The sequence below is a fragment of the Haliotis rubra genome, unplaced genomic scaffold (assembly GCF_003918875.1).
Source record: "Haliotis rubra isolate DU_JTF1 unplaced genomic scaffold, ASM391887v1 Scf370, whole genome shotgun sequence".
NCBI classification, from domain to species: Eukaryota; Metazoa; Mollusca; class Gastropoda; order Lepetellida; family Haliotidae; genus Haliotis; species Haliotis rubra.
This window is the reverse complement of record NW_025767047.1, coordinates 1,003,658-1,026,624: the sequence shown is the minus strand read 5'-3', so window position 1 is coordinate 1,026,624 and position 22,967 is coordinate 1,003,658. Positions and strand designations below refer to the sequence as shown.

The 22,967-nt window shown below is 39.7% G+C and overlaps 2 protein-coding genes and 1 long non-coding RNA gene across 3 annotated transcripts; 1 reads left to right on the top strand and 2 right to left on the bottom strand.

Moving 5' to 3' along the window:
• Nucleotides 1-7,759: 7,759 nt before the first annotated feature.
• LOC124285926 (15-hydroxyprostaglandin dehydrogenase [NAD(+)]-like) lies at nucleotides 7,760-15,875 on the top strand. Its single transcript, XM_046722202.1, has 7 exons — nucleotides 7,760-7,934; nucleotides 9,016-9,136; nucleotides 10,369-10,475; nucleotides 10,595-10,692; nucleotides 11,239-11,315; nucleotides 11,520-11,665; nucleotides 15,108-15,875. The coding sequence occupies exons 1-6, from the start codon at nucleotides 7,842-7,844 to the stop codon at nucleotides 11,636-11,638; spliced, it is 615 nt and encodes a 204-aa protein (XP_046578158.1). The 5' UTR covers nucleotides 7,760-7,841; the 3' UTR covers nucleotides 11,639-11,665; nucleotides 15,108-15,875.
• Nucleotides 12,768-13,493, bottom strand: LOC124285927. Its single transcript, XR_006900914.1, has 3 exons — nucleotides 13,455-13,493; nucleotides 12,871-13,080; nucleotides 12,768-12,789 (listed from the first exon to the last, which is right to left on the bottom strand). It is a non-coding gene; the product is annotated as an uncharacterized LOC124285927 (long non-coding RNA).
• On the bottom strand, nucleotides 14,140-21,225 carry LOC124285921. Its single transcript, XM_046722198.1, has 4 exons — nucleotides 21,220-21,225; nucleotides 20,429-20,996; nucleotides 14,341-15,194; nucleotides 14,140-14,298 (listed from the first exon to the last, which is right to left on the bottom strand). The coding sequence occupies exons 1-4, from the start codon at nucleotides 21,223-21,225 to the stop codon at nucleotides 14,140-14,142; spliced, it is 1,587 nt and encodes a 528-aa protein (XP_046578154.1).
• Nucleotides 21,226-22,967: the final 1,742 nt, after the last annotated feature.

The following is a 22,967-nucleotide window of genomic DNA, read 5'->3' as shown; positions in this document are numbered from 1 at the left end:
TATACAAATAGGATCAGTTTTCATTTCAACTCTGTACAAATCAAAGTTCAAACAACTAGCAGAATAACGCAACTTGGTATCAATAATATTTAATTTTCTTTTACCACACGAATAATACTGAGGTGCATATGCATGGTTATCAGTTATACATGACTTAAAAGTTGAAACACTTTTTGAATTACGAATGGTGGTTGTAAATTGTTCCAAGAGCATATTGTAGATGGAAAGAAGGATTCTTTTGAATGGTTAAGTCTTGCAATAGGAATCGATATATTTAGAGAACTGCGTAGATTATACTTTGATTTAGAACCAACATTCAAGGGAAGCAGTTCTTTTAGGTATGGGGGAGCCATTTCATATTGAAGTATTTACATCACACATAGTTTTCGTTTTCTACGACGATCTTGTAATGTTTTCCATCCAGTTTCAAAATAAAGAAATTCACGTGATGTATATTTTGGTAAACCAATAACTATTCTCGCTGCTTGTAATTGAATCTGTTCTAACTTATTCATTTGTTCAAGAGTACACCCGTTCCAGACTTCACATGCGTATCCAAGATGCGACTCTTGGGGGTGACTGTTGTTTTTGTTACCGGATATAGGTTTAGTCAAATTTAGTCAATGGATTAAAACAAAACATAATATCTAATTAGTTTTAATAACGTATATGAAGCACAGTGTCTTTTCCCGCTTATATACAGTATACCTATCAAATGGCTATTTGAAGGGAACATATTATACTGCGGTCAGAAGGTTTACAATGACATTAAATTACATCAGAGTTTGGGTTTTTAGTTAATTGTGTGGGTTTTTTTCATTACTAAGTCATTTTCAGTTCAACCCTTTCAATAAACACTTTACTGAGTGTCTTGTTTGCTTCAGACCTTTCAATAAACACTTTTCTGTGTTTCTTGTTTGCTTCAGACCTTTCAATAAACACTTTTCTGTGTTTCTTGTTTGCTTCAGACCTTTCAATAAACACTTTTCTGTGTTTCTTGTTTGCTTCAGACCTTTCAATAAACACTTTTTGCTTCAGACGTGTTTCTTGTTTGCTTCAGACCTTTCAATAAACACTTTTCTGTGTTTCTTGTTTGCTTCAGACCTTTCAATAAACACTTTTCTGTGTTTCTTGTTTGCTTCAGACCTTTCAATAAACACTTTTCTGTGTTTCTTGTTTGCTTCAGACCTTTCAATAAACACTTTTCTGTGTTTCTTGTTTTGCTTCTTGTTTGCTTCAGACCTTTCAATAAACACTTTTCTGAATTTCTTGTTTGCTTCAGACCTTTCAATGAACACTTTTCTGTGTTTCTTGTTTGCTTCAGACCTTTCAATAAACACTTTTGTGTTTCTTGTTTGCTTTAGTCTGTGTTTCTTGTTTGCTTCAGACCTTTCAATAAACACTTTTGTGTTTCTTGTTTGCTTCAGACCTTTCAATAAACACTTTTCTGAATTTCTTGTTTGCTTCAGACCTTTCAATAAACACTTTTCTGTGTTTCTTGTTTGCTTCAGACCTTTCAATAAACACTTTTCTGTGTTTCTTGTTTGCTTCAGACCTTTCAATAAACACTTTTGTGTGTCTTGTTTGCTTCAGACCTTTCAATAAACACTTTTCTGAATTTCTTGTTTGCTTCAGACCTTTCAATAAACACTTTTGTGTGTTTCTTGTTTGCTTCAGACCTTTCAATAAACACTTTACTGAGTGTCTTGTTTGCTTCAGACCTTTCAATAAACACTTTTCTGTGTTTCTTGTTTGCTTCAGACCTTTCAATAAACACTTTTCTGTGTTTCTTGTTTGCTTCAGACCTTTCAATAAACACTTTTGTGTTTCTCGTTTGCTTTAGTCTGTGTTTCTTGTTTGTTTCAGACCTTTTCATAAACACTTTTCTGTGTTTCGTGTTTGCTTCAGACCTTTCAATAAACACTTTTCTGTGTTTCTTGTTTGCTTCAGACCTTTCAATAAACACTTTTGTGTTTCTTGTTTGCTTCAGACCTTTCAATAAACACTTTTCTGTTTTTCTTGTTTGCTTCAGACCTTTCAATAAACACTTTTCTGTGAATTTCTTGTTTGCTTCAGACCTTTCAATAAACACTTTTCTGTGTTTCTTGTTTGCTTTTCAATAAAGTTTATCAATATGCGGATCATCTATTTGAGTTTTGAGATAAATGTCCACTGTTACATTTTTATCCTCCAGTAGTTGTGTGGTATATTTCTAAAGATTTGATGAAGAAAAGTTTTAAAACGCGTAGAATTCCGAAAGAAAGCAGACTTATATACGTAATTATTTCGACAACAGAACAGACATTCTAGCACGACATTGTGTGATACTCGATTCTGATTGGCTGAGAGCTCATCAAAACCGTACTTAAATGGCATAATTAGGACAGCACAATCACACCTGCGCGCGCGGTGGCTATGGGGTTTAGATTATACGTCGATGGAGGGTAACGGCCAACGTGACATTGCATTATCTCTCATATTAGCCTTGTTTTTATCGAGTTTATATAATGGATTATAAGGGGCATTCTAGCACGACAATGTGATACTCGATTCTGATTGGCCGAGAGCTCATCAAAACCGTACTTAAATGGCAGTTTAAGGCCGCTAATTAAAGTGACCAATTCACCGCGTATGAATACAACGAACTCGTTGACCCTATTGTTTGTAAACAAACATGTCGGACATCGGCAATTTCTACCTCGGCTGCATCTTTGGTATTTTTTAAGTAAAAAGCGAATGGTTTGAAGAAGAATTTCTTGACCCTTATCCCAGTGAAGAAACTACGAAGCTGAAAAATCCGTCAGCAGGGCAAAAGCGGCAGTTAGTCCAGTCAATTTATGAGAATACCAACCACAAATTGCAACAGAAATGATTACAACTTTTTAAGACCCTCAACCATTCCTTTATAACATATAAAAAGTCTAGGAAAATCTCAGAGGTGGAACAAGGTCAAATTCGACCTTCAAGGTCATAGGGCTCATCTTCACTTTCGAAATCTTAGATAGAAATGCAAACCTTTTTGCAATCAACTCTATTGTGTCATGTTATATATCAAATTAAAGCTCAGATTACAGGCTTTTCAGAATTATATGGTTTAAAAGGGATTAGTCTCATCATATTGTTCTATTTTTCAAAAAAAACATTCCCAAAAATATGAAAAACGTATTTCCGACATCCACATGCATATTTATGCTACGATTATGCCAAAACTTTCATTTTGAAATTGTGTGACAATTGCTAACATGAAGGAATATTGAGATGAATATGTTTCAAACAATAGTCATTCCAAATAATAATGAAATAGAATGAACGATCAATGTCTTATATTGACACAATTTTATCATGTACAAGGATAGGATCCTTTTGCCATCTCTTTTCCATCCCCAATCTGTCACAAAGCGGATGAAAAACAATGTGTCACACCAAACGTCACTTAATTTGGATCAACCTCTCTGGTGGAAAGCTTCAATGATAATTTCCAGTAAGCCTTCATCAAGTGTTTTGAAGAACGTCGTCCTAGGGATGCATTGGAATCATCATGTCTGGGTCGGGTCTGTTTGAACTTCTGGTATATGCCAGTAACACAGTTAGCCACATACTAACAGGGAAAGCTGTTGCCAGAGCTATTCGAGCTCACTTTCTTGTAGACACAGTTCTCAATGGTCTGTTGGTATCAAGAACTTTTAATGTGAGCCTTCCTAGCTTCCGTACACCTTCTGACGAAGCTGACCTTGCCACTCCCCTTCCTGACACTGATGATGAGGATCTCAACATGGCGACGGTGCCGAACAATGAGCTGGTGAGTGAATCCTTGACTGTTGGTGAAGTATCTTCTTCAAAGACATTAGAAAGCATTCACCATCGTGTTAACCAAGAAAAAAATGCGCTAAGCAATATGAAGACAGCAAAACCTTGGATCCAGTACATGAACATGGTGGATATCTTACGGATTTTCATTATAGCTGAAAGATTAGGAAATTTGAAGATGCACCTAAAGCATATTGCTGACATGTTGCCATTATTTGCAGCAGCTGGCCATACCTTGTACACCCAATCAGTTCGGCTGTACCTTCAGATGATTACTTCCCTGCAAGGAACACATCCCAAGACCTTTGAACTCTTTAACTCAGGTCATCATGTTATCTGCTGCGCCAATTGTTATTGGGGAGGATGTCCAACAGATCTTGTGATTGAACAGGTGCTCATGCAGAGCATTAAGACAAATGGAGGAATAACAAGGGGGACAGGTATGTCTGAAACACAGGGGTTTGTATGGCTTTTGTCAATGCCATCATGCACGGAAGTCAGCAAAGCCATGAGTGATTTTACAAGTAGTGTAAACAGAAACTCTGAACAAGCCAAGGACATGTCTAATGCAAGACAGGAGAGAGACAGGAATGATGCCATGAAACTTCTCCATGTCCTTCAAGACAGAGACCCATGCAAAAAAAATCCTGACCTCAGAAACATTGCAAACGGAGTTGTCGCAGGTGCAACTGTGAATGTAGATGATGCATGTTGTGTTGGTAGCTCTATTTTGGAGTCTATGACATTGGCGACTTCAAATTAAAAAAAGATCAAGCTGTACAAATGAACAAGAAACCTGTTACACCACAAGATGAAGACATTTGCAACATTGATCCAGTTTTATTGTTTCAAAGGTTTGCCGATAGCAAGTCAACACACAAAAGCTCCAATTTTTGCTAAAGTTTGACTTTGCTTCATACTCTACCTTGGCCACGGGAGTATCTTATGCTGACTTGTGCATCATGTACTGCACATATGTCAAAAGACACTATGACAGAGATACTGTTGTGTTCAATGGATACTCAAGTTCATATACAAGGTATACAACACAAATGAGACGGACTGGTGGACTTAAATTTGGTTAATTTTGATGAGAGTATGATATTATAATCAAAGAAAGAGTCATTCCACGCCAGTGTTCAGAACAAACAACAGTTCATCACGATGATGTGCTCCTATCTAGAAGCTGACGGATGTCACACAGTTCAAGCCACTGGTGATGCTGGTGTTGTGATAGTTCAAACAGCAGTTTCACTGGCATGCCAGTCATAAACAGTTCTCATAGGGGACGACACGGATCTGCTGGTGACACAAATCTGGAATCTCATGATATCTTCTTGCAGTCAACACCCAAGAAAAGTTCTTTGAAAAGAATTCCATTTTGGAACATCATCGAAACCAAGAAGCATGAAGCATTCTTGTTCATACATCCTGTCTTAGACTGTGATACGACATCAAGAATCCATAAAATTGGAACAGCTGTTGCCATGAACAGTAGAACAAATCATTCAAGCTGGAGAGAAGACAATGGTGTGTCTCCTGTATGGAGAAACAGGTGAAAGTCTGAACTTACTCACAGACGTTTTTGTGAGAAAATAGCCTCAAGCCAGATGCATGTTTATCCTCAGAATCGTCCGCCACCATCAACAGCAGTCAAGTGTCATAGTCGCGGGTTTACTTTCAGTTTCAAGAGTTGAAATGGAAATTACCATCTGCTTCGTTTGACAGATTAAGGATGGAAAAGAGATGGCAAAAGGATCCTAACCTTGAAGATCTTCCCCCAGCTCCAAAGGAACTGTTGACAATTATCATATGCAACTGTAAAACAAATATCTGCAATTCTCAAAGATGCACATGTAAGAGACATGGATTGAGATGCACTCACTTGTGCAGTACGTGCCGTGGTTGTGCATGTCTGAGTGCTCAGAGAACTGTTATAAAATAATTTTGAAATAGACATGGCCATTCTGTCAAACAAGATTAGCTAATGAATGCAGGTAATTCATAATGAGATATCGTTTATGAAGTTGAGTAATAGACAACTCCCTTACATAACTTTCAATCGACAAAATGACTTTTTTTCATCATTGTACGTGATGAAATTGTGTCAATATAAGACATTGATCGTTCATTCTATTTCATTATTATTTGGAATGACTATTGTTTGAAACATATTCATCTCAATATTCCTTCATGTTAGCAATTGTCACACAATTTCAAAATGAAAGTTTTGGCATAATCGTAGCATAAATATGCATGTGGATGTCGGAAATACGTTTTTCATATTTTTGGGAATGTTTTTTTCAAAAATAGAACAATATGATGAGACTAATCCCTTTTAAACCATATAATTCTGAAAAGCCTGTAATCTGAGCTTTAATTTGATATATAACATGACACAATAGAGTTGATTGCAATAAAGTTTGCATTTCTATCTAAGATTTCGAAAGCGAAGATGAGCCCTATGACCTTGAGGGTCGAATTTGACCTTGTTCCACCAATGAGATTTTCCTAGACTTTTTATATGTTATAAAGGAATGGTTCAAGGTCTTAAAACAGTTGAAATCATTTCTGTTGCAATCTGTGGTGGGTTAGGTCAAAATCTAACCGGGATGACTGGACTAAGTATATTCAAACCGGGTCCAGATCTAGCGGGCATGACGTCGACAACACACGTCGGCGCACACGTCTTAACCTGACCGCTTCCGTCCCGGCCGTAATGCCCAGTCCTTCCACGTCAACTGTCCATGTATCCCACATAAAACGTGGCATGTCAGGTATTTTCCAAATTGGGAATAGTAGGGTGGTTATCAACAATTATTTCCGTGAATAAAGTTAGCGGCGACTAAATTTAGTGAGTTCACGGCTTGATTTGGGGCGAGTCTATTGTCATACAGTAGGGGAGATCAATAATTCGTTTGAGAAAAATCAAATAATTGTACTTGCTCACAGTATAAACTGTATTTTTTATATATTAATGTATGCTACTTGCTACAAATACAAGCATATTGGTTCCTGAAATAGAGCATGTATGTTGTTGAAAATGTCTTATTTTGTTCATTACACAACCTGTCCTTGAACGGGACGATTCCAAGCGATTTCCAGGGAAAAGGCCCCTTCACGCCTTATGTTCTTGCGCACCAAACAATTCGGTTTTAGAACGCTTATCAGTCGTGCTAGAATGAAGTACTCTGTTTTCAATATTGCGGTCCTTTATCGTTGATTTAAGACCGCTAAATGTTGAAAAAATACAGTTTATACTGTGAGCAAGTAGAATTATTTGATTTTTCCCAACCGAATTATTGATCTCCCCTACTGTATGACAATAGACTCGCCCCAATTCAAGCCGTGAACTCGCTAGATGACCTGGGATAGGGGTCAAGAAATTCTTCTTCAAACCATTCGCTTTTTATTTCAAATACCAAAGATGCTGCCGAGGTAGACTCACAACTAGTCTCTGAAATGAACATATTTTACAGAAAAATGTTCAAAGTAAAAAAAATAAAATAATGAAAAGGAGCCCTGAGACTTTCTTCATTTTCTGAAGCTGAGGAAATCTAGACTTGCCACATTTTCTAGACTTGCGTGGGCTTTCTTGGATATATTGGCTTCAAGGTAGAAATTGCCGATGTCCGACATGTTTGTTTACAAACAATAGGGTTAACGAGTTCGTTGTATTCATACGCGGTGAATTGGCCACTTTAATTAGCGGCCTTAAACTGCCATTTAAGTACGGTTTTGATGAGCTCTCAGCCAATCAGAATCGAGTCTCACACAATGTCGTGCTAGAATGCCCCTTATAATCCATTATATAAACTCGATAAAAACAAGGCTAATATGAGAGATAATGCAATGTCACGTTGGCCGTTACCCTCCATCGACGTATAATCTAAACCCCCATAGCCACCGCACGCGCAGGTGTGATTGTGCTGTCCTAATTATGTCACATGGCATACGACATAGCGCAACAGCTCAGGACAAGTCCTAATTCTTCATCAGTGTGGGCCCAGGCTTGAACAGTGTCCAGGATAACTATGCAACTCAAAGGGAAGACAGCATTTCTCACAGGAGGTGTAGGGGGAATTGGCATTGCATTTGCGCAAGCGTTGTTGGATAAAGGCTGCAAGGTAAAATACTCTCAATACAGCCAAACTATTTCGTCGCGTTAACCTTGTTCATGGCTGAGTTGCAGGATTGAATATTTACAGACCACCGTGGCCCGGCGTTTACAAACATTCACAACACATTTAGAAATCACTAATGTTCACGTATCAATGTATTTTGATTAAACCAGAACAGGAAGCAAATGGAAACTGACCATTTTTATAACCCCTACCTCGGCCCTCCCTTTTATTAAAGCTAGCTGTATATTATACACTTTATTTTACAATGACTGTCTTGACATGTACTACTTTCGTTGAAATCATGAAATTCTTCGGACACGTATTTCCCAGATCAAGTCTTATAATCGGTAGGACGGATCAGCTGTCTATACGGTGTATGTGCGACATTGCTATCAACCTCAAACGTTAAGGGCTTAGCCTTACGACCATAATTGCTTCTTTCACATTTTTTTATATCTCTACAAACAATGGAGATAGTTTTATAACAATCTGAGACACCTGCTCCATAATTAGTGTAGTGCACTCACGCAATCGTTTCAAACTTGCGCTGCTTTATACGGCCTTTACTCAGACGACTGGACGAAAACTTCAAGCGAAAGCACCGGCAAGTTGTGACAATCAGCTGCAGTGACAATGACTATAAAAAGTTCAAATGTCAGTGATCAGTTTTTCATAAGTTTGAGTTATTAGAATCTGGATAATGCCTTAATTTGAATGTTGAGCATCGCAACATTATCATAGGGCAGGAGGCTGGACAGTCAAGGTCTCATGTCCTTTCAAAACTGAACAGAGTTAACATATACAGCTCGTTTCACCGCAGACTTCCTTCTTAATTCGAACGCCAGTATCTTGCCATGGCCTTCCAGATCTAATCACACTTGCCAACGTGTAGCAGGGAAAGCCCACATAATATAAAATATTTTTTTGCAAACTTTCTTCTTTAAGAGTGCATGTGCATATGTTGTTCCTCTTATACCTTTTGGTCTGTATGCAAGTACGTATACACTGACATTTATACCTGAAATCTCTTTTCTGAATATGACGCTTTGTGTATGGTTAACGGAATACCGCTTGCCTAACCCAGGTGTGTATCACCGACATCAACGCAGATGCTGGCAGGAAGCTGGAGACACAGCTGAGGCGCAAGTACCACGATAACGTAGTGTTTATACAGTGTGACGTCACTAGTGCCAGCAACATGGAAGGTGAAGAACGTCATGTGACCCAGTAACAAGGCTGCAGATATACGCCATTTCCGAGTAAAAAGCTGAATGTGATAATATTTGATCTTAGTTTCTATAGATTTCTACAAATTACAATAAGGACTGAGGAATATAATATGTGTGGAGAGAAGAAGGTCGGTGGTTCGTTCCCTTTGCCGAGTCATACCAAAGTATGGTGCTTGCTGCTAGTAGTGCTACCCTGCCTAGCGCTCAGCATGTAGGGAATAAAGATGGTCTCATCATCTCTGGCACTGTATAATGTCCCAGAGTGAAGCACGTTAAACCGAGAAATAGTATCTCAGTGGGTTGGCGCTATAATTATAGCCATGTACGTGCATACCAATTTCGCCTCTCAGTTAATAATGTTCTTTCATTCAGTGGAGACATCTTGAAACATGTTGATACAAAATACAATACAATTTGACAATTTTACTGTCACTGTGAACATGCTCCAGGCATGTTTGTGGTAGGGTAGTGGACAAGTGACCGTGTAACCCCAGTATGTTAGTCATATCAAAGTTTAGAGGATACAGAGGGATGAGGTGAATCGGACATAAGTCGCGTCGTGTGTCCATGCGTGCGTGCGTGCGTGCGTGCGTGCGCGCGCTCGCGCTTGTACTAGTCCGGACGAACGCTGATTTAGTAGTTCCACCTTACTGAGGTACCATGCCTCAGTTTCAACATGAATACCTTGCTCAGATATTTTAAGCAGCAGATATTGTATTGCGGTTCTATAAAGAGCGCCAGGCAAAAAGAACCATCTTTTCGCATCTTTAGGTTTGACGTGACCGGGATCTGCTTGCCGGACAACCGCTCTGTCCACTAAAAATGGAGGGGGTGATGATTCGTTATTATGAATCGGGACAAAAACTTGGAACATATATACACAACTACAGTTTGAACACTAGAGTCCGAGTAATGATCATGGACGTAGTAGAATTCCAAGCCTAAAACAAATTCAGGTGTCAACAATATTGTGAATAAACATTTTTTTACTATAAAGTAGTCCAAATAGAAAGGTTAAATTGCGTTCAAAATGTACAATATTCCGAAAACCAGAACATATGTATTGAGCTCCACTGAAAACTAAATATCTTCAAGATTTAATTATGGCTGTGTTGTGGCCAAAACAAGTTTGAGCTTCCAGCTAATGTCTAAGAGCAAAGATCAAATCAAGGTCAAAATCCAAATATGTGTGATATTTATCAACACAGATGTTTTCAAGACGGCGGTGGCACGGTTCGGGTGTGTGGACATAATGCTGAACAACGCAGGCATCATGCACGAGGGACGCTGGGAGGACATGATCAGCATCATGATGGTCAGTCACCTTAGTGATCAGCTGTGTGGACGTATCATGTAAGCAGAATGGACGAGACAATTAGTTGTTATGCACAGTCCCATCCAATCACTGGAATTACCATACATTTGTACTTACAGCGGGGTACTGTGATCGGAACGGAGTTAGCCATTGCTCACATGAGGAAGGATAAAGGGGGTAGAGGAGGGGGTCGTAATCAACACAGCGTCTTGTGCAGGTGAGCTAACTGAACGACGACACTGTTATGAACATGAAACTTAAATCACCACTAAGCTATTACTACTACCCGTGAAGGTCCGGGTTAGAATATTGATCTTCAGTAACCCATGCTTGTCGTAAAAGGCGACTAACGGGATGGGGTTGTCAGACTCGCTGACTTGGTTGACACATGTCATCGCTTCCCAATTGCGCAGATCGATGCTCATACTGTTGATCACTGGATTGTCTGGTCCAGACTCGATTATTTACAGACCATCGCCGTATAGCTGGAATATTGCTGAGTGCGGCGTAATACTAAACTCACTCGCTATTACTACTGATCAATATATAAGGGCATATCCATTGAGGATGATCGAATTAAATAGCAGTCGATTTATTCATATTGCAGTTTGGTATAATATAATATTCATTTTATCGAAAACGCGTTACACATTGCTTTCACTGAACACGTCCATACTAGGTTCCCCTAATGCAGACTACAGATATGCGTTAACAAGAATAAATGACAATCAGAACATGTTGGGTTGCTCTACGTGTGTTGCAGGTATCTACGTGTACTTCACCACACCCGTCTACTGTGCTGCAAAATCTGGCGTCGTCGCTCACACGCGAGCTTGGGCGGTAAGTCCCGTGTGAATATTGTTTTACGTTGATGTTCTGTCAGGCTGTAATTCATGGACGACACTCATATGTGTCAACTTGAACCTGGTCTGTATTATGTCAGAACCACCATCTGGATTGATCCATGAAATGTTCTCAGGAATTCAGTTGTACGTTCATCCAGTCTTGCAGCAAAACACTCACAAATGGATTAACTGATTTCAGGACATCCCGGACCGGGAACAGCTCGGCCTAAGGTTCGCTTGCATATGTCCGAAGCCAGTGGACACTCCACTGATGGACATCACGCGGGAGAGCGTGAATTACTACCAATACGAGTATGATGCATGTCAACAGCAGGGGAGAATGAAGTAAGTTTCTACCTCACCAGGATGCATCATCACCTCACCACCCCGCATCATGACTTCACCACACCGCATCATGACTTCACCAACCTGCATCTTCACGTCACCAACCTATATCATCACCTCACCAACATGTATCATCAGTTCACCAACCTATATCATCACCTCACCAACATGTATCGTCACCTCACCAACCTGTATCATCACTTCACCAACCTATATCATCACCTCACCAACATGTATCATCACGTCACCAACCTATATCATCACCTCACCAACATGTATCATCACTTCACCAACCTATATCATCTCCTCACCAACATGTATCATCACCTCACCAACCTGTATCATCACCTCATCAACATGTATCATCACCTCACTAACATGTATCATCACCTCACCAACATGTCTCACCAACATGTATCATCACCTAACCAACATGTATCATCACCTCAACAACCTATATCATCACCTCACCAAAATGTATCATCACCTCACCAACCTGTATCATCATTTCACCAACCTATATCATCACCTCACCAACATGTATCATCACCCCACCAACCTGTATCATCACCTCATCAACATGTATCATCACCTCACCAACATGTATCATCACCTCACCAACATGTCTCACCAACATGTATCATCACCTCACCAACATGTATCATCACCTCACCAACATGTATCATCACCTCACCAACCTGCATCATCACTTCAGCCAACCTGTATCATCACCTCATCAACATGTATCATCACCTCACCAACATGTATCATCACCTCACCATGTATCATCACCTCACCATCCCGTATCATCACCTCACCAACATGTATAATCACCTCACCAACCTGCATCATCACTTCATCAACCTATATCATCACCTCACTAACATGTATCATCACCTCAACAACCTGTATCATCACCTCATCAACCTGTATCATCACTTCACCAACATGCATCATCACCTCACAACCTGTATAATCACCTCACCAGCCTGCATCACCTCACCAACCTGTATCATCACCTCACCAACCTGTATCATCACCTCACCAACCTGTATCATCACCTCACCAACATATATCATCACCTCACCAACCTGCATCATCACCTCACCAGCCTGCATCATCACCTCACCAACCTGTATCATCACCTCATCAACATGTATCATCACCTCACCAACCTGTATCATCACCTCACCAACCTGCATCACCTCACCAGCATGTATCATCACCTCACCAGCCTGCATCATCACCTCACCAACCTGTATCATTACCTCACCAAAATGTATCATCACTTCACCAATCTGTATCATCACCTCACCAACCTGTATCATCACCTCACCAGCATGTATCATCACCTCACTAACATGCATCATCACCTCACCAACCTGTATCATCACCTCACCAACATGCATCATCACCTCACCAACCTGTATCATCACCTCACCAACCTGTATCATCACCTCACCAACCTGCATCATCACTTCGCCAACCTGTATCATCACCTCATCAACATGTATCATCACCTCACCAACATGTATCATCACCTCACCAACATGTATCATCACCTCACCAACCTGTATCATCACCTCACTAGCCTGCATCATCACCTCACCAACCTGTATCATCACCTCACCAACCTGCATCATCACTTCATCAACCTGTATCATCACCTCACTAACATGTATCATCACCTCACCAACCTGTATCATCACTTCATCAACCTGTATCATCACTTCACCAACCTGCATCATCACCTCACAACCTGTATAATCACCTCACCAGCCTGCATCACCTCACCAACCTGTATCATCACCTCACCAACCTGTATCATCACCTCACCAACATATATCATCACCTCACCAACCTGTATCATCACCTCACCAGCCTGCATCATCACCTCACCAACCTGTATCATCACCTCATCAACATGTATCATCACCTCACCAACCTGTATCATCACCTCACCAACCTGCATCACCTCACCAGCATGTATCATCACCTCACCAGCCTGCATCATCACCTCACCAACCTGTATCATTACCTCACCAACATGTATCATCACTTCACCAATCTGTATCATCACCTCACCAACCTGTATCATCACCTCACCAGCATGTATCATCACCTCACTTACATGCATCATCACCTCACCAGCCTGCATCATCACCTCACCAACCTGTATCATCACCTCACCAGCCTGCATCATCACCTCACCAACCTGTATCATCACCTCACTAACATGCATCATCACCTCACCAACCTGTATCATCACCTCACTAGCCTGCATCATCACCTCACCAGCATGTATCATCACCTCACTAACATGCATCATCACCTCACCAACCTGTATCATCACCTCACTAACATGTATCATCACCTCACCAACCTGTATCATTACCTCACCAACCTGTATCATCACTTCACCAACATGCATCATCACCTCACAACCTGTATAATCACCTCACCAGCCTGCATCATCACCTCACAACCTGTATAATCACCTCAACAGCCTGCATCATCGACTCACCAACCTGTATCATCACCTCACCAACCTGTATCATCACCTCACCAACATGTATCATCACCTCACCAACCTGAATCATCACCTCACCAGCCTGCATCATCACCTCACCAACCTGTATCATCACCTCATCAACATGTATCATCACCTCACCAACCTGCATCATCACCTCACCAACCTGCATCATCACCTCACCAGCCTGTATCATTACCTCACCAGCCTGTATCATTACTTCACCAATCTGTATCATCACCTCACCAACCTGTATCATCACCTCACCAACCTGTATCATCACCTCACCAGCCTGCATCATCACCTCACCAACCTGTATCATTACCTCACCAACATGTATCATCACTTCACCAATCTGTATCATCACCTCACCAACCTCTATCATCACCTCACTAGCCTGCATCATCACCTCACCAACCTGTATCATTACCTCACCAACATGTATCATAACATCACCAACATGCATCATCACCTCACCAACCTGTATCATCACCTCACCAGCCTGCATCATCACCTCACCAACATGTATCATCACTTCACCAACCTGTATCATCACCTCACCAACCTGTATCACCACCTCACCAACCTGTATCATAACCTCACCAGCATGTATCATCACCTCACTAACATGCATCACCACACCAACCTGTATCATCACCTCACTAGCCTGCATCATCACCTCACCAACATGTATCATCACCTCACCAACATGTATCATCACCTCACCAACATGTATCCTAACATCACCAACCTGTATCATTACCTCACCAACCTGTATCATTACCTCACCAACCTGTATCATTACCTCACCAACCTGTATCATTACCTCACCAACATGTATCATTACCTCACCAACCTGTATCATTACCTCACCAACAATCACATGTTTGCTCAATATGCCTCTGTTGCCAGGACGGAGACTATAGCTGAAGGTCTTGTGGGCCTCCTCGAAGATGACGGCAGTAATGGAGCTATCCTCTTCATCTCCAAAGATGAGGGCTTTGCCAGAAAGAAGATCTTGGTTGTCAATGAGTCAGACTTGAAGCATGCCTAGAGGCTTCACTGCAAGGATAGGGGGTTTAGTTATACCTACCTGTCTAAGTATGAATGATAACTGAAGACATCATAAACAGGGCTTGGTTTTCAAAAGGTTTTAAACAGGGAGAGAGCATAAGTAAACAATTCATTCAACATACAGGGAAAACCATGATAAACATTTGTATGTATCAATAAACTATTCTGTATTGTCTGGCACTACAATTCAGGTTATGTTGTCTTGACTACATGTCAGGTATTCATTTGTAACCTCATGTATCACTAAGTGGCAATAACTCTCTCTAGAAAGGTTTGAATTTCAGACATGGGACTGATTACAATGTGAAGACTTATATCAGAAATGGACACGAGACCATGGCACATAGTGTTGGGAGAAAGTGATGCAGCAGTTCTTCACCGGGTTAAATCTGGAATCTGAACCCACACTTTCATACACACTAGGCTTCTGGCATGTTATTTAATGTAACAATGAAGTTGCATTCATATCCTCAAAACAACAACAACCCTACAGTTATTTAGGCAACTCAATTGCATGCAATACAACAATTACTACTCATATGTTGTCATCCATGTTTGGTGGTATAAACCTTCACCACAAAATACAAGAAAACAAAAACATCTTCACCTGTGTATTTGTTATTATTATTTTATTATTATTGGATATTTGCATGTGCATGCTCAAGGAGCTGGTATTTTTTCCCTCGATCATTGGATGTCAGCACGTCTTATTATCAATCTCAACTCCCTGGGGAGTGGCTTTCCCATCCTTACGAGGTACCCATTCACAGCTGGGTGGCCTGGGACACATAGTCACAGTACTTTGTCCAAGTTCACTGCACATTGCTGTACCCTCAACTATAGTCCGTTTGGCTCAAAAGCGGACCGATGAATTGCAATCTAACTCGAAAACTAATAAACATAAAATACTCCATGAAACAATGATCATAATCAAAACTTCAGATCAACTCTGTCATTTGTTTGCAGAATTTATGTCCTAAAATTAAAAAAGTTGTTTAACAAACTATCATTAAAATATTGACACAGTTCACTATTTGTTACGAGGGAGGAGTGCAGAGAAAGGGACAGCCAGGTGTGCGAGAAAGGATGGAGACGGCACAGCACAGGTTAATGAATCAATAACTTTGTCGGCACTTGTGCACGTGCTTCTCTAACACCTGGCTGTTTTCACACTAGTTTTCGAGTTAGATTGCAATTCATCAGTCCGCTTTTGAGCCAAACGCACTATAGGTGTTTGCACGTATTCATGTGGCCACCATCTGGTCATATACCAACGGATTCGTGGGTTCTTTTAAGTGCACAGGGTTGTGTACTGTACACTAGGGGTTGTGACAACACTGAAAGTGTCTGCACACAAAGTTTTACTCCTAGGTTTTTACACCCGGTCACAGGTGGGCTCGATCCCGGCACCTTATGCTCGCTGGATCACTAGCCTGGCGCCTTAGCCAGCTCACCCACCATGCCCCTCAGGTATAACTAGTGGCATCACAGGCATAATTAGTGGAAACACAGCTCAGATTACCTGACAAAGGTTCCCATTTGGCATTTCTCATGTCTACTCAATAACTCAGGTGTGATGTGGCAAATGTATTACATGTTATGTAAAATGTATGTAGAAGCACAGATAGAGTGGAATAATCTTGCACTGTAGATTTGTCAAAAGTTAGCGTTTATGTGGATATTGACTGATACATTCCTTGAGGCAAGGTCACTGCCTGATAGTATTCATATTACTTTTGTCAACTTGTAATATACTATTATATTCACATTTTGTTTCCATTCATTTGTTGCAGCATTGAGCAGTATTATTCCACTTCAATTAGTCATTGTTGGGAGGTTCTTCGATGTGAGACACACAACATTAACATGTTATGTTCACAAGCCTTCTTGTTGTAGGTGTGTATGTGTAAAATATTATATACTTAGGGTATTTATAAATTACCCTAGTTATCACAATAATTTTACAAATTTCCTAAAATTTCAGACAGAGTCAAATGAAGTTCTACAGTGCATAAAAAACATAATAATAAATTACTTATGCTAGGATTATATGACAGAAATACAGAGGCATACACTGACTTCCGTTTCCTTTCAATCCTAATATTTTTAGTCACTGGGATATGTAGGAAATGTTTGAAATTGTCCAAATAAACTAGATTTCCCAATTAATTCCAAGACAAAATCTGTATTTCATCTCTGTTGACGATTGTGACAATACGTGCTTATAGTATCAGCTGCGCAGCGGATGTCAAGAAAGAGTAGTGAATTCTGGGATATCATTCTTATGTAATAATTTTTATTATTCATAGCTATGTCCATCTATAATTTAAAGTTTGCATATTATCTATGCCATGAACTTCATAACAAAACATGTGGACCATATCCACATCACTAGCCACTTTTCTGGTGTAAGGCACTATCTGCACTACATTACAAACAGCCAGTGACAGTGTAGCCTACACATTATAGTCTCCAATGCATGGTTGTGTACAGTGTATGAATTAATTTTGAGAAGTAACTAGACATGAAGGCTAGTTAAGTAAAAATGCTGCTAGCACACATCATACTTCACTGCACCTGCAAAATATCAATATCAAAATGCACATCGACAAAGCTGATTGGATACTAGTAGAGCATTAGCCAATAAGCTTAAATGCTACATTTGTATATAGTAATGGTTCCTTACCTCCCTAATGCTATTAACATGTTTTATATAGCAATCTTTGTGTGACAAGAGATAACAAATATCATGAAACTTTTGTGGACATTTAACACCTTAATAATTGACTTCATCATATTCATGTGCATTAAATAAAGAACAAATTATCTCAGATTTTCAGCTAGCTAGTCAGGATAGCTTTAACAGAATATTACTAGCCTGATTCACAATCAGCTAGCAGGCCAGTAGCTATTTCGAACACTGGTTGTATAGCTCTCACATGACGAACATACAATCATTACAAAGATCCTCCTGTTATGTATGACATTTTCTCAGACTCTTCAGTGATAGATAAAAGACGCTACCTGTACATTATCAGACGATAATGTACAACTTTAGCAAAACGTCACAATGTATTATCGGACACACATTCAGACACACATGCACCACCCCAGTACGATTGTCTAGGGGACATTCAGACACACATGCACTACCCCAGTATGATTGTCTAGGTGACATTCAGACACACATGCACAACCTGAAGGTGGTGAGAGTCAAGAGTGTGTTCTGCTGTAGCAGGGGTGGAAATAACTTTAAAGTTGCTAGTGTACTCCGCTACAGTGGCACATGTAAAATAACTTACCCTGATCATTTTTCCACTATACTGGACGTTTTCTTGTTGATTTTTTAAATAAACAACATTATTAACATGGGAAAGTCAACTGGACACCGGTACAGCGTGATATACAAATTTGCTTGCCCAACAGAAAAAACTCAGACGTCAGGCAATGGGTTATTTCCACCCGTGTTGGCAACATCTACAAACAGATTATATTGTTTTCTGATGAACATTAAAATGTCAGACAACTTCATTTTGCACCATTCCTGTTTACACCACAACTAAACCCACAGATATGCATTATAAGCAAGCTTTGGCATTGCATAAGCAGTATTTATGGTCTAAGTCAAAGAGATAAACAATCCTTGAGTGTTGTTCACATTTATAGAATGTGCATATCATACTTACAACAAGAATGTGCATATCATACTTACAACAAGAATGTGCATATCATACTTACAAGAATGTGCATATCATACTTACAACAAGAATGTGCATATCATACTTACAACAAGAATTTGCATATCATACTTACAACAAGAATGCAAACATTTAAATTGTGCGCCCTGCATTAGCATGTGTGTGCAAATTGTCACAATCGCAAATCACAATCATTGGGATGCCTTCAAGAACATGAACATGCCTGACAGATGAATTAATCAATTTCAGAATACATTTTAATTTTATTGAACTCTGTGATTAGCATACATGTAATGGTCATGTTTGTTAACTTAACAAACACTGAAATTGATACATATTCAAAGTACAATGTATATAGATACTGTATACTAAACCAAAACTATTAATGACATATAAGCAGAAATTGATTCCCATCTCTATGGTTACACAGTGTACATGTAACAAGCACAAAACAATGCTAAAAGTTAATAATAATAACAATAATAATACTTTATTGCCTTTTCAGGAATTTAAGTTACATCGACAGAGCTACTGACACATCAGAGAGATACAAATACATAACATATTTACATAAATTCATGAATTTAAGAATCTTTACATTTGTTGAAAAGAGATATGGTAGATGGATTAAGGAGGTACAGGCTCTCTCAGTTTTCACAATTGGAACTTAGTAGCTGCAGCCTGAAGGGAGGAGCTTGTATTCCAAATGTAAGTCGTGAGTTTGGTCAGACATACTTTTGACAGCTTGATTCACGATTTGCCACTCATATATTGATGATAAACATTAAAATATGACTCCAGTGATTTTACTTGCAGTGTTAACAATTCTGTCTATTTTAGATTTGAGATGAACTGAGAGAGACCCGTACCAACAATGGAAGGAAAATGTTAAAATACTTCGAATAAATGCTACATAAATTGATGACATCACAGATGGGTTAACATGAAAAAATCTGAGTTTACGCATCGAGATAAAGACGTTGCTGACACTTGTTGTATACAGCTTCAGTGTTAGAGTTCCAGTTCAGCTTCAAAGAAGTGAATGAAGGTTCCCAGATACTTATGCTCCGACAATGTCTCAACACATTCACCGTTGATTGTCACTGGAAGCAATTCTGTGGGCTTACTCCGACAAGTTAATTACCAATGTTTTTATGACATTTAAGAGTAAGTGGTTGTCTGCACACCAAGTCATGAAATGATTAATATCCTCTTTATACAGTTTTTTCAGAATCAGTGTGCATCTGCAAACTTGAAAGTTGAACAGGTTGAATTAGAGCTTTCACAACCATTAGTGTAGAGGGTGAAAAGAACAGGAGATATTATACAGCCTTGTGGTTGTAAATAAATCTGGAAAATAAACTACTTAAATATTGTCTCAGTTGCCTTTTTGTGATTAATTCATAATACAAAAAGGCAAGAATTTATGGATGCCAACTTCTTTATTTTGCTGGACATGACCTTTCAGAGTATACTTCAGGTGAATGTGGTTGTGGTTCTTGTTGTTGTGTTCAGAAATAGTGGATTTGAGGTTGAGTTTGTTGTCAGACGTTTGGTGTTCTTTGATGTGCCGATGTATGATATACACATCCCCTGGGGCTTCTGCCATTGGCTTGCAGGAGGGTTTTGATAGTTTTGGTACTGGCGAAGGTGCATCTATGTTAGCTTTGTTCTTCACTAGCCAGGAGATCTGATGGCTGACAGGGTCTAGGTATGGGATGGTGATGCTGATGGGTGATGGGGCAGCTTTGGGTTTAGGCTTGGAAGTGTTGAGGGTCTTGTTGATGGTTTTTGAGACTAGATGTGCAGGGTAACCATTGAGTGAGATGAAGGTGTCCTTCAGATGGTTCAGTTCATTGCTGAGAGCATCAGGATGACAAATTGCTTTTGCACGTCTGGTGAGGGTGGTGATGACGGCATGTTTTATCTGAGGATGGTGGCAGGAGTTGTAATGGATGTACTGGTCTGTGCGTAGGCTTGTGGTAAACAGAAGTTCATAGTCCAGTTTCTGTAGTTTGGAGGGGCATGTCTAGGAAGGGAGGGTGATGGTTTGTTTCTGTCTCCACAGTGAACTGGATTCTTTGGTACTGGGCATTGAGGTGATCAAGTAGTTCTGTGGGATAGTCCTGGGGGGCTATGGTGGTGAATGTGTCGTCTACTTTCCAGTACCATCAGAGAGGTTTGAATGGTACTGTGGAGAGCTGATTATTCGGAGAATGTAATAAATATTTCAGTGGTGAGTGGAGACGCACCATCATGTGGGAAGCCACCAAAGGTCTATCTACTACCAATAACAACTGGCGACAAAGGAAGCTGTAAGAGGCCATAGACATCAGGATATCCCAACCAGCAAATAACGTAAAATTTCAGAATACAGAAACTTATGGGATGAAATAAAATATTGATATATGACCATAACAACAATTAAACAACAGTTATAGCTTTAACAGATACAGTACAACCAGAAATTATTGAGAATTTAAAGATTGTAATTTTTTTTATTGTTTTCACTCATTACTCATGTATTAAATGTGAATATTAGCAGAACATAACTCCAGATTCAAAGACAGGTGAACAGTTAGTATTTTGTCAAGTCACCATGGGCAGCAATGCACGCTTCAATGCGGCGGGACATACTACTGATCAAAGAAGTTAGAAAGTCGTGGTCCATGCTGTCCCAATATCGGACCACCTCTCCTTTCATTTCAGCAATATTTGTCCGATTTTTCTTATTGACACTTTCCTTCATAAGTCCCCAAACATTTTCTGTTGGATTTAGGTCAGGGCTATAGCTTGGCCAATCTAATAATGTCATATTTGGGGTCCGAAACCAGGCCTGTGAATGCTTTGAACGATGTTTTAGGTCGTTGTCCTGCTGGAAAATCCAAACATTTCCATAGAACACGTGAGCAGATGGAAGGAAATGTCCCTCGACAATATCTGTGTACCACTCACTGTTCATATTCCCTTCAAATACACAGAAGGGGCGTTGCCCCTAACACAGATATGCCACCCCACACGTTAAATTTCGGACTGTACTTTGGGCGCTGATACAAAGGTTTTTCAGTTTGTTTGGTCCAGAATTTCAGTGTATTAGGAAACAGCCACACAGAACTTTCATCTGAGAAAATCACATTGTCCCAGTTAAAATTTCTATGCTGTAAGCACCGGTCAACCTTCGCTCCTTTTGTTCAGGTTTCATGATCGGTGATGGAATTCCTCGACATTTCTGCCAACCCATTGCATGCAGCTCAGTTCTAATTGTTTCTTTACAGACAGCCACAGTTCCTCTATCAATCATATCCAGCCTCAAGTTTTCTAAACTCCTTCGTTTGTTTCTAGAAACAAGAATACCAAGCCGCCTCCTGTCACCGACAGTCAATTTTCTAGGCCTACCTGCGCCTCCCTGGTGTTCAATGCCATATCCATTTGCAATATTTTTCAAAACACAATAAACAGTGGACAAAGGGATGCCTGTTCTACTTGAAATCACTTGAGCTGATCTGATGTCCTTGATATAATTCTCTAAAATCAACTTCCTCTTCTCTAAATCATCCATACTGAGCATCACTGAAAATGTCGTCGGCTAGCAAGTAAACAAAGGGGGATAACTCTTCACAAACTAATGACAAAGGATTAGCAGAGTTGTCTCTCTTGAATGAAACCAAACACTTGATAGCTGGTCAAAGTTGATTATACTAGAAATCCAATTAAACATATTCCTTAAATTCTCAATAATTTCTGGGCATACTATATATACATCATGTATAATGTACAAGTATAATTTCTGTTTAAATGCCACATGAATATTTGGTTGGTTTCTGACTGGTTTTGTAAACTAGACTGAGTACATGATACCACTACAATATCACTACCAAGTATGGAGATATTCTATGTTATCACAGGTTTTCACAGTTATATATTTGCAATGCAAGTTAATTGATGAAAAATGAAAAAAAAGGTGCAAATATAATGTACAACCTTCCCGAACAACGAGGCC